This window comes from Musa acuminata, chromosome BXJ1-9, assembly GCF_036884655.1.
Source record: "Musa acuminata AAA Group cultivar baxijiao chromosome BXJ1-9, Cavendish_Baxijiao_AAA, whole genome shotgun sequence".
In the NCBI taxonomy this organism is placed as follows: Eukaryota; Viridiplantae; Streptophyta; class Magnoliopsida; order Zingiberales; family Musaceae; genus Musa; species Musa acuminata.
In genome coordinates this window covers 44,416,172-44,428,927 of record NC_088335.1, presented here as the reverse complement: position 1 = coordinate 44,428,927, position 12,756 = coordinate 44,416,172, and the positions used below count along the sequence as shown (strand labels likewise).

General features: G+C 35.3%; 2 protein-coding genes across 2 annotated transcripts; one reads left to right on the top strand and one right to left on the bottom strand.

The window, feature by feature from the left end:
* The first annotated feature begins 746 nt into the window (after window positions 1-746).
* On the top strand, window positions 747-5,532 carry LOC103998820 (SKP1-like protein 1). Its single transcript, XM_009420410.3, has 2 exons — window positions 747-1,166; window positions 5,226-5,532. The coding sequence occupies exons 1-2, from the start codon at window positions 855-857 to the stop codon at window positions 5,397-5,399; spliced, it is 486 nt and encodes a 161-aa protein (XP_009418685.2). The 5' UTR covers window positions 747-854; the 3' UTR covers window positions 5,400-5,532.
* On the bottom strand, window positions 5,502-8,317 carry LOC103998819 (GDSL esterase/lipase At5g55050-like). The gene is made up of 5 exons (XM_009420409.3): window positions 7,993-8,317; window positions 6,597-6,727; window positions 6,284-6,520; window positions 5,951-6,200; window positions 5,502-5,864 (listed from the first exon to the last, which is right to left on the bottom strand). The coding sequence occupies exons 1-5, from the start codon at window positions 8,234-8,236 to the stop codon at window positions 5,644-5,646; spliced, it is 1,083 nt and encodes a 360-aa protein (XP_009418684.2). The 5' UTR covers window positions 8,237-8,317; the 3' UTR covers window positions 5,502-5,643.
* Window positions 8,318-12,756: the final 4,439 nt, after the last annotated feature.

The window sequence follows — 12,756 nt, the reverse complement described above, 5'->3', positions numbered from 1 at the left end:
ACACTGTGATTCCAAGCTAAAAAGTGATAGTAATCACTCGACATGAGAGCTATATGAGCTGTTCAATTTGATCATTTATTTTTTTTACAATAGTAACAAACTGTAATTATTCAATTATTTAGAATCTTTTTTAAACAATGATGAAAGGATAGACTTAGCACTAATATAATATTAAATATTATAAAACACTTGATAATAAGATAGATACCTAAGTTTAAAAATATATTTCGATGAGAATATATTGATACGATTAAAGATAAAAAATCGATAAGAATATATTGATACGATCAAAGATAAAAAAAAGATAAAAATGATATAAGGATAACGAGAAAGAGGGGTGCGAGAAGAGATAGGGTATACTACCTTATACTAACTACTATAATCGATTAGGTATTATAAATTTATAAAGAGAATAATAATGTATATAATTATCTAGTTTATTTTAAAGAGTGTATCATCTATTATTTATTGGGTTCATTTATTTTTTTCAAAAAAATCTTCTATTAGAGTAAAAGAATAAAATTCAGATTTAAAATTTAAGAAACACATTGATAATTAAAAAGGCAAATATTAAAGCATTTTTAACGATAAAATATTTTTTTTATAAAAAAATATCATTTGACTGATAAAAATTTTGAATTCCGTTTTTGTCATTTTATTTTTTCTTCAAAAAAAAATTGTTGGTTTAGCCAAGTTGTGAAACGCGTTTTCCAGTAGGTTTGTTTCCCATCATTGCGGAATCGTCGGCCAGATCGGGCAGGGGTAGGTCTTGATCTTGACTTCTAGGGCTTCCTCTTATCTCGGTTCCCTCCCGAGCCGTTTCCACTCTCAGTTCGATCCCGGCTGTGGTGGCCATGGCGAAGACGATCATGCTCAAGAGCTCCGACGGCGAGGTGTTCGAGGTCGACGAGGCGGTGGCCATGGAGTCGCAGACTATCAAGCACATGATCGAGGACGACTGCGCCGAAAACGGCATCCCGCTCCCTAACGTCACCTCCGCGATCCTCGCTAAGGTTATCGAGTATTGCAGGAAGCATGTCGAGGCATCCGCCGCCGCTGCCTCCAAGTCCTCCGATGATGGCTCCAAGCCCACCGACGAGGAGATCAAGTCCTGGGACGCCGAGTTCGTCAAGGTCGATCAGGCCACCCTCTTCGATCTCATCCTGGTGAGATATCTGAATGCTTCCTCTTCTCTCATCGTCTTATATTGTTATCTTTTTGGTGATAAATCTAGTTTGGTTCTGCATTTACACGTTTAGGTGGTAAATGTGATGTATTTGTTGATGATGAATAGATAGAGGATAATTTTGCTAGGTATAGCTTTGTAAGATATCTGATGGATGTTTGCAAAATAAGGTAATTAACAAGCTCATACATATTCACTATATAACAATACGGTATCGTCATCTTTGGTGTGTTTTCATTGGCGTTTGGTGATGATGAGCCTGCTTAGTAGCTTCCTAGTTGTTTTTTTTGGCCTCATGTTTCCTTTTTTTCGCCATTCTAGAAATATTCACTATATTTCTTTTTCTACAGAGATGCCCTAGATAAATCTTAGTTTATGAGGAGTATAAAGCCAATATTGGAACTCACACCTACATGAAGGAGACACACTGCAGAATAGCTTGCATTTTCTTTTGGCAAATCTTTGTAATGTTTAGTCTACTTGGGATGGAGAACCATCCTAGATTCCATGCATAACCAATCACAGGAGCACTGTTTTTTATTCATAGTTTATTCTTGTGTCAACTTGCTTCGACTTTTGCCTATCTTTATATTGGGAATCTTTGTTTTTTATAAGGTGATAAGATATTGCTGAGTAAACATTAGCATGACTTTTGTTTGGTTGTGTAAGATATTGCACAATCTGTGGTTTCCATTGTTTTAGGTTTGCTTGTAAGGCATTTGAATCAACTGAGTTAATCTTCTGAAGCAAATGCCTGATAAACCTAGGTTATTTATAGGGTCTTGGAAATTGGACCAAGTTTAGAATTTTTGGGCATGAACGCTTGTGATTACAACATGACATACTTGTGAGGTTTTAGTGAAAAACCTAATGATCATCAATTTGGAAGGTTTTTTTGTTCCTTCTAGACATGCTGTTTATCTCTTTGATGTATGCTTACTGTGCTTCAGCAATCAATATTGAAGCTTATAGATGATTGGCTGTCACTGGATTGTTGGCAGGAATCGACCTTGGGATGGTTGACCTATTGCTAGTTGGTAGGCAAATGTCCAGTGTATTGGTCATTGAGTGCAGCTTGATCATCAATTGTTTGTCATCAATTGGCCTGGCTGTCACTGGTAGGTCACCGAAAGGTTGACATGCCATTTATCATGATAGCTGAATATCAGTATCCTGTTAGTTGATAAAACCAATATATTGTTGGTTGACAGGCCACTGTTTTAGATTGTCAGTGGATTACCTATTTCAATATATCATATCATCGGTCTCAGTCAGCTTTAACTAGACCACCAATGTGCATAGGCCACCATTATACTGTTGGTTGGTTGCTGATTGGTAGATGATCATCTGTAGTCCATTGACCTTCTGTTTCAAAGGGATACAGCGAGACTGGTGGTTGGTAAACTATGATCACTAAGGTTTCTGGTTGATGATTGGTTACAATATTATAGATCATCAGTTGGTGATTGGTAATTACTGATGTAAAATCTAAGATTGCTCTCTGGTTGTTGGTTGTTAATCAATAAATAGATTGATGGATACTATAACCACTCTATGATTGCTAGTGAGGCAGTTGGTTGATAATTGGAGATCATCTTATGTATCATCAGTTGGTGACTGCCAATCACTGATATAATGTGATATTGTAGATTGCTTTCTAGTTTTTGGAAGATGGTCACCATTAATCTCTATCCATTGATGGTATGTCAGTTGATGATTGCTGACATTTGTAGATTATATTTTGATGATCATTGGCCAGTGGCAAATTGCTGCAAGTGTTGGACCACTGATATTGATTGCCAACCACTTATTGATGATGGCTGACGGTAGATCAGCAGTTACATGCGAGTTGATGATTGGCTGTTATTGGCAACTGGCATCTACAACTTGAGTGGAAAATTTAAGCACTTTAGGATGTGAAGAACAGTTAAATTGAGTCAAGTAATTTTACTAGCACCAACCAATAGGAGGCTTTTTTTAAGGTTAAGCTTCAACTCATTAGTCTTTAGTTTGCATTTTATTATTTCTTGGTTATATCTGTAATTAGTGAATTATTAGACTATGGTTAAACAGTGTTGGGCATTTTAGAGGTCTCCGGTCTTGTATTTATTTTTCAAAATAATAAGGGTTTCTGGTAAAATACATTCTTAGATTAATGTAATCTTACGTCTTCATTTTATAAGAAGTTGAGAGGTGGCTTTTAATTGATATTTGGGTGTCTTTTATAAACAAGAAACTGCTGAAGTGAGAATAATTAAATCATAGGGTGATTCTTAATTGTTTTGGGTTAAAGACATTCTTTGTTATTGCAGGTATTTCTTCTGTTTTTTAAATCATCTGGACCATCCCCTCTCATAGTCCGCATACCTTCCTCTATATAATAATTGCTTGGAGTGGTGTTCCTAGGCTCAATTGTAGAAACAAATAATACAAATGGTACTGGTCACATGTGTTATCTACTCAGCCTCCTAAAAGCAAAACATAGAACCTAACCATCAATTAGCTTTGTGTTACGAGTTCTGATATTCACTAAAACAAAACTCAGGAAGTTGGCACGGTAATCCAGATGTGGATTGACATAGTAAAACTAAAACTATTGAAGCATTAAAAGAGTGATTCAAACAATTCATAGCTATGCAGGAAATAGTAGGTAATTGTGGTAAGACATTAACAATTGTTATTTGTAACTAAGAGTTAGGCTAAAATGGTCTATAAAAAGACAGACTTTGGCTCTTTCAATGTCATATGCCATTTGACCTTTTTTTTTCCCAACAATGAAGCACCTACTTTCCTCTTAACTTTGTTGCTATTATGTCTGTGATAGTCTTTGACTTCAAATGGGGTTGCTAATAAACATGTCATACATGAACTAGGACTCTTAACTCAGACATAGGCTTTTGACTAGGTTACGCAACCCTAGGACCTAAGAATTGTTAAAATCCTACTTAAATAGGAAAACAAGTATTAATTTGAATAGAAGACATAGTAGCCAAACAGGCTTAATATTATGACCCATTAACTGCAAAATGTAGCATGACTTAACCTTATATTCATTTATGCTATATCAGAAACTGATTGGATATGCTGCCAAAACATGGAATATCAGCTGATTATTCTAGTAACGTTTTTTGTTTAAGTCCTTTTCATTCTTGTCTGTTGAATTAATAAGATAGTTTATGAGAACAGCATATTAGTCATATAATCTTGGAAGGATGATTGTCATATTTGCACATCTTCTGGTTTTATAATTTATGGTGTGAGTTTTGCTCATCTCAATGAAAAAGTGTGCAACAGGATTGGTTATGCTTTATAGAATAACACCACCACCACCAAGTAGAAGTAACCAAAATGTCCTTCCTATTTGGATTGGCTACATGGTGTTATCCTGCAATTAAGCTCTGATAGGACAATTCTCTTCCAATTTCATTAATCAAATCAAATTCCATTGGTATTGGCCCTTCCTCTCATCCTAACCTAAAACCCAGTCAGCAAGGGAACTCCATGATCGAAACATAGATCTGCTCGTTATTAATTTTGGTTCTGGCCAGTTTTTTTATCTTAAATGTTTGTTTGTTGTCCTGCCTCTCTCTCCGCTTTGGTTCAACTGGTAGCCTCTTGGTGATCTCCAGCCTTGTTCCATTCCCAGTTTCTCTCGGACGGACTAAACCATCCAGTGGACAGATGTCCTTTGTTTGGGCTAAAACTAACTCTTTTCTGAGTAGAAACATAGAACAAGTTCTCTGACCATAGGAAATTGTGTGCTGGATATTGAGTTGTGCATGGGATTGAAGCTTGAAACCTCGGATGGACTACTTGCTTAAGATTAATTGGAAACAGATCCCCCATGCTATATAATTTTGGTATTGCTCAGAATAGATTGAGGGAAGATTATCTATTTTCCTTGATCATGCTCTACCTTGTGTTACCTACCTGAACAGACAGTGTTCAGGTTCCAATGCTATGCAACTGCTTGCTTTGGCATACATATCAAGCTTATTATGTTTCCTTTTTTGTTTCTATGATTTGGTGGTGTTTTCAGGCTGCAAATTACCTTAACATAAAAGGGCTGCTGGATTTGACGTGCCAAACTGTGGCCGACATGATCAAGGGGAAGACGCCGGAGGAGATCCGTAAAACCTTCAACATCAAGAATGACTTCACCCCCGAAGAAGAGGAAGAGGTTCGGAGGGAGAACCAATGGGCCTTCGAGTGACCCGTATGCCTCTCTTTCGTCCCAATAATGATGTACTTGTCATATATGAGGTTGTAATTAGATTGGAAACCGAGTCGATGCCAACCTGCGAGTGGATCAATCTGCAAATGAAAGGATGCCTCCATTCGAATCACTACTTATTCATAAACCACAATCTCATCGTGCTCAGCACGAAGTGCAAGCATTTATTCCTCCCTCTTACATCATCTAGCTTCTGCTAACAACACCAACGCCATTCCCTTCTTCAACTCTCCACCAGCTGCTTCAGATTGATAGGACTGGCGTACTCCAATGCCCCACCGTACAACGCGAAACCCGCCTTCTCCGACGTCGCATGTGTCGGGTGAATCCTATCCCAGAACAGGAGCTCGTTGCGGTTGGTGCAGAAGGTGGTGTTGGGCGAGCACATGACCTCTGCCCCCAGTTTCCCCAACCCACAGCAAGCACTGCTCACGTCCTTGTAACCTGCAGCAACAGCAGCAACACTCAGTACACGTTTTAGCCAATTCCCATCCATCTCTTCGTCACATGTGATGTCCATCCGAGCTTACCGACTCCTGCGGGGTCAGAAACTATGCTCATGACGACGTTGTACGAGTTCCCGATCGTGTACTTCATCCCTTCCATCTCCGAGCTAAGACTCTTCACGAGGACGCTGACTCTGTCGTTGAAGCCCTTGGTCAAGGTGTTCAATCCATCGAGGCACGCTCCCAAGGGATGCCTGACTCGCGAAATGGGGCAGCACCCGACCGGCGGCACGTTGATGAGCGCGAACTTCCTCGCTCCCAGATCGTACAGCGCCTGTGCCATGAAAGAAGAGCGCAAGCTCGTCACGCTAGCCAACAGAGCCAACATCGATCGTCTCGCTGAGGAAGGAAGCTCACCTTGAGATGTGTGGTGTAGTTGGTGATCATGACGTTGTAGAACTGCTCGGTCTGGTCGGCGGTCGCGTTGCCGCCCGTGGCGAAGAAGAAGGCGAAGACGTCGTTGCCGCCGGAGCTGATGAGGAAGACGGACTTGGACAGCAGTCCCTTGGCTACTGCCACGGTGACTCGCGAGGCGATGTTGGATTCGTGTGCAGCGAAGTCTTGGATCTGCTTTGTCATGGTTATGGTGGTGCCCTGGAAGATGAAGATGGTCGGAGGGTTAGGGTAGGCCATCATTGCAGAAGGGAAAAAGAGGAGGAGGAAAGCTCACAGTGGAGTCGAGGATTCCGGATCCGCCGGAGGCAAAGCTCACACCTCGCAGGCCTCTTAGGATGAGCGGGTGGGTTTTGTTCACCACAGCGAGATACGGCGGTGGGCTTCTTTTGAACCCCATATGAATTGCTGCCCACATTGAACACAAATTGATTCACTTCCTTCACAAGTGCTAAGATAAAAACCCCAAATTCTAATAGATTACATGATGGTGTTAATTCAAGTCCTACGAATTGTTGTGCACCAAATTATAATAGATTTAATGGAATTACTGTTCACTTGGATTGGGTCGTTTGCATTTTGGAGTTATTGGAGCTCCGATCACCATGTGATTCACGTGATTCATTCATCAGTCATGTTCTATTGCCGCTTTAATTAGTATATAAAAACAGTTTGGATTGTGAATTAAATAACGATTTTTCAGAAAATATTCATATTTTGAGTTATTTTTCAATCGATATTCTTATTTTATTTTTCTTTTTCAAATAATACCTGTAATATAAAAAATATCTAAACTATTTTTTTTTAATCTATGATAGTGTTTCTGAACACCACAATAAAAGAACTATAAAAACTACTTGAAAATAAGCTAAATATAATCAAAATATATTAAAAATTGTTTGATATATCATATTATGATTCAAATAAGTATAATAGTTTAAGAATAATATCATCTAAATTAAAATAAAAAATAATTTATTATTATGTTTTAATCACCATAATAAAAACATGACCTACTTAAAAACATTATAAATGAACAAAATAGACTCTTAACCTCAATCAAATAAACTATAAGCTAAAAAATATAATATCGTAATGAACTACGACAATAAAAAAAGCATAATATGATGTTATTTATAATATTTTTCAAAAATATTTATAATATTTTAAATACCTCAATAAAACATCATAAATATTATTAAAAATATAATAAACAAACCAAATAAAAATATTGTAATAGTTTAAAATTGGTAAAAAAAATGGACGAAAAAAATTGACAAAAAAATTTATGGGTATTTTGAATATTTTTTAAATTAATCGTACTGTTTGAAAAAAAAAATGGGGTGCCTTTATAAAAAAAACCCAAAATATGAGTTTTTTTTTTTATAAAAGTTGTCCCAAATTAAATATAAAAAAATAATTATATACAAAAACTTTGCATTTGGAGAGGTTGTTTTGGTGACTAGCTTTTCATGTTGCAAAGTAATAACTTTATTATTATATAGTGTCACCCTTAAATCATTGATAATGATTTAATGCATAATTCATAAATATTGGTAGAATTATAGATGTGAAAAAAAAATGATGAATCTCTTACTTATTCTTATTTTTTTAAGAAAAAAGGAAATATTATTGCCCCAAAAATCAAATCATGACACCAGTCAACCACGCACCTAAGAAATCAATGGTGTTGTAGCCATTGCTGAACCGTCCGGTGGGAGTCTGGAGCGGGAAGTCGACGCCGTAGTGGGGGAAGTCCGCCTTGGCATCCTTCCCCGGCAGGTAGTTGTTGTTGCCGACGTCGGCGGTGGAGTCGCCGAAGACGTAGACGGCGGGGACCTTCGGCAGCGCGGCCGAGACCGCGGACAAGGCAGCAGAGATGACAGCAAGGAGGAGAAGAGGAACGGCGAGCTTCATCTCGAATCTCTGCTCTTCTCTACTACGCCGAGGGTGGAGAATGGAGAGTTGGTGTCGATTGCCATTTAGCTCAGAAGTTGGAGCTGTTTATAGAGAACACAGGAAGGAAGAGCAGCAGCCACGTTAGACTATGAACCATTCGTTTCATGGATTATATTAATACGATTCGATTTGTCTACGACGAACGTGAAACGCGTGGCTTGAATAGAATGATTAGAATTTGTTTCCTTGTGGAACAGTCGAAAGATAAAAAAAAATATGAACATCAACATTAAAATAATGTATTGTTAGATATGGAGAAGAAATTCATCCTACCATTATTAAATTATATGGTATTATTTAATTATATAAGATGTTTTTATAAATTTAATTAGATTTTGATGATTATTATCTATCAATAAAAAGAAACATATAATTATGATAAGATTGGAAGATCACAAAGGACTCTTCTAATTATTCATACCTGATTTTTTTTTTATTTTTGTCTATAAAATGATAAGAACTCTTACGAAAACTCAATCAATCATTGAGATTATAGATATTTATAATTTTCTTATTCCCTAATCTATCACTTGTAGTAGTATCAACTTTTTGAAAATTGATTTTTGAATCTGTCAATGTACCTATAGATTAGATAAAAACATTCTGGATAGTATCAAAATGTATATATTATAAATATGATATATTATTATTTAATTTCAGTTTCTGATATTAAAACTTTTTTGTATAATAATAGCATAATTATATATTTTTATACTTACACAAAAAGTGTGGGAGAAGAATCGACACTAGTGAATTTGGTTGAACTTCGAAGAATTCATCTCTTTTATCAAAATAATTTAATATTTATTCAAATATTTAATAAGTTGATTCTATCCGAGTCAACATAAGTCGAAAGGGAAGATAAGATAAATCAAAGAACACTATGGTGCTTAAACAAATTAGGTTAGCATGAGATCAAATCATCTAAATACTATCAAATCATCTTATCTAAATACTATCAAATTAATCTGCTCTCTCCAACTCATCTAAATACTATCAAATCAAAACGGAGAATAACGCTGCTGATGTTCTTCTGAGAATTATCTTCTCATATGATAAGAAGAAGAGGATGCTGGAACAACTCTTTCACACAGAAATATATTCTCTCACTCACAAAAGACTCTACATAATGTACGGTATATCTATAAATTTTCTTAACACCCTTACTTGGAGATCAACAATCCTTCAAAGCCGCTGTCTTCAGTTTCATCAAGTGTTCTTCGAGCATGCGATAGATATCAATGCTCAAGACAAAAAAGGAGCTTGTCTTTTTAGTCCGCGTTAGATGGACGATCAAGTTTGACCCATCAGCACAGGAAACCAAAGCACGAGAAAAGAATAGCACCCCTCAATCATGTCATTGAATTATATATATATATATATATATCTCTAAACTTTGATTTGGCCAATGTGAACCCTGAAAAGCGTGGGTTGGACCAGAAGGAGATAGAAGTTGATGGTGCAATAGGATTCGATTGTTACTGTGTAGAACAGTTGAAAGATGAGTCCGGGAACAGTCGAAGCACATCGCCAGGCTGTGATTCCATCTCATGGATTGCATACATACTTGGATTAATTTGTCCAACCTGAATCATTGAACACAGAGCTAACACGTGAATTTAAGTTGACAGCACAATGCGATTTGTTCCTTTTGTCGAACAGCTCATGGACGAATCCATTGACCCAATAATTATCATATCAGTTTTGAATAGAATAACTATTCTATTAATCTATTGAGTCGGTGCCACAAATACAAAATAGTGATCATCATTCTAATTATCAAGAATCAATTATTTAATCTTACTCACTTAAAAACCTATATCTAACTTAATAAAATAATTAATTTATTAAGTTTGAACCATTACCTTTCAAATTTAATACTATTTCTCATTGAGTTTGAATTATAGCCCTTCAGTCTTAATACTATTTTCGATGTGATATTAACGTATCAATCCATGCACGTTTATCATACTTAAATAAACTAATTAAAATTTTTATTCAATTTTAATATCAAACTAAGTCGATATATATATTATTAAAAGAACAATTTCATAGGCCCTCACGACAACTTTCATGAACCCATGTGTTATCTCTCCTTCTCCGATCTTACTTTCCCCATGATCTTGCAGGGAAGGTGGCAGCCATAGAGGAGGGTTTAATTATTAGGGCCACACGTTGAAGTGCTTTGGAGATCGATACGAGTTAAGTAGAGAAGCACACAGCCTTCTTCCCGAGGAGACGAGGTTTAAATATATGACAGATTTGAGGCCTGCCTCACCTCCACAATCATGGAGCCAATTCCTTCACCGTCACTCACTCACGTCGGCATGCGTGGAGATAATTTTGACACTTGTTTCATCGAATTTAATTGATCACATCGATGCGGAAGAAAATATCTTTGACTCTCTCTCTGATCTTTAATTTGAAGCACTTTTTAATTCTCATATCAAATTTCACTGATATAAATATCGAAATAGTCTTATCAAACATATGTTTATTCGTCTTATCTAATGGGCTCAACATCAATTCATCGATTTAAAATACTTCAATTTATAATAGTCGGCTCATCTATCTTCTCTTTCATGTGCATGACAAACACTAAATTATGGTGTGACCATCTATGTAAAGGAAGATTAAACATCATTATAAACCACTGGTATTATTTTTAATTCGATTAGACTTCTTTAGTATATCGACCATTATATTTAATATATATATATTAAAATCTCTATAATTAATTTTTTTAGATATTTAAACTTTAAAAAATTATATTGAAATCTTTATAGGTATGGAAGTGAAACATTTAACATCATTTATTCTAACATCGTCGGCTTAATCGATGAAAAATATAGCATATGACAACACGTGCATGAATAACATAAAAATGATAGACAAAAAGATAAGTTTAATGATAATAATGGAGGATGACACTGTGAGTGGTTGTTGTGATGGTGGTAGGCAAGAACGATGCAGTGGTCGACTTTATCGATGTCATGAATGATACAAAAACGATGGATAAAGCCGATGACGTTAGGATAAATGAGGTTAAATATTTTACTTTCATAATCATAAGAATTTTAATATAATTTTTTTTAAGTTTAAGGACCGAGATAGGTCTAATTATAAAAATTTTAATATAAATTTTTAAATTTAAGGACTAGGATATTAGAGAATTTTAATTATAAAAATAATCTTATTTTTACGATAAATTGCTTATGTTGCTAAGATTTTTCTTCGTGCGGGTAGCAAATCAAATGCAAGAGTCGATGTGTACTTGATAAGCTATGGTGACAAAGCTCATAATCACGTCCACACTTGAAAAGATATGGTAGGTTGTTTGTCCATATCAAGTCTATCATATTCTTTTTAATGCATAGTCTTCCCTCTAAAATAGATTCACACTATTAATCGTAGCAAAAGTTCGCTAACCAATTAGTCGAATAATTTTTCTTTTGAAATACATGTATAACTTAAACTTCATCAAAAGAAGCTAAGCAAATGATAATATTCTCAATTACATTCCATAGATATCACAAGTGTGTAATTCTAATATTGTGAATCGACTGAACCATAGTCTAAACGACTAAGGATAGGGATAAAAAAAAGATAGAGAGAGAGAGAGAGAAAAAAAAAGATTATATCCGTCTGAATCTAATAAAAAAATTTCTTAAACTAAATCGATCCATTCGTAAAGATAATTTTATAGTCTATAATAAATAAGGATATCATTATTAATTCATAGAAAAAGGGATAAATTTAGTATTAGAGGTTTGTAGATAAATTGACTAAATCAAGTCTTGTGTCTAATCTTTTATTAGTGCCTTAAATAGCCAACATCGAAAATTATTATGCTAATTTCTCACATCTAAAAAACATTCCCATCAAATCTTGATTAAAGAAAGATACTTGAAAAACTAAAGTACCGTACTGACACTTCAGTCCATTCTTCTAAAAGTGGATCAATATTTCGATATGCCATCAATTTCCTACCGATTAAAGTTATTTCTGCAATCCTTATTGTGAATTACCATTTACAATATCAGTTCTGCAGGATCAAACATGTTTATCTGTTTCACCAAGATCATACCAATTTTGATGTCATGTTGTATTCTCTCTTGTTAATTGAGTCTTGAGTATTATACTTGGACATTGAACACAACCACAACCACAACCTAAGATCTCAGGCTCATTAATGGTAACCTAGACCTATTTGAGCTTAATTTTCTTTAATCTAATTAGTAACATAAGAAGATTCTTTGCTCCACCTTAATATTTTATCTCACACATATAATTTTTATATTCAAAATATCTCTCATTTGATATGTACGGTGTTTTCAGATTCACCTAATCATAGTTTCAAAATCATCGGTTTCATATCCAAAGCTACGTATGGCAAAAACTAGAATCGAAATCGAAACAACAGTTTTGGTTTCAATTCTTGTTTGAATCGATAATTTTTAATATTATTTTTTTAAAAA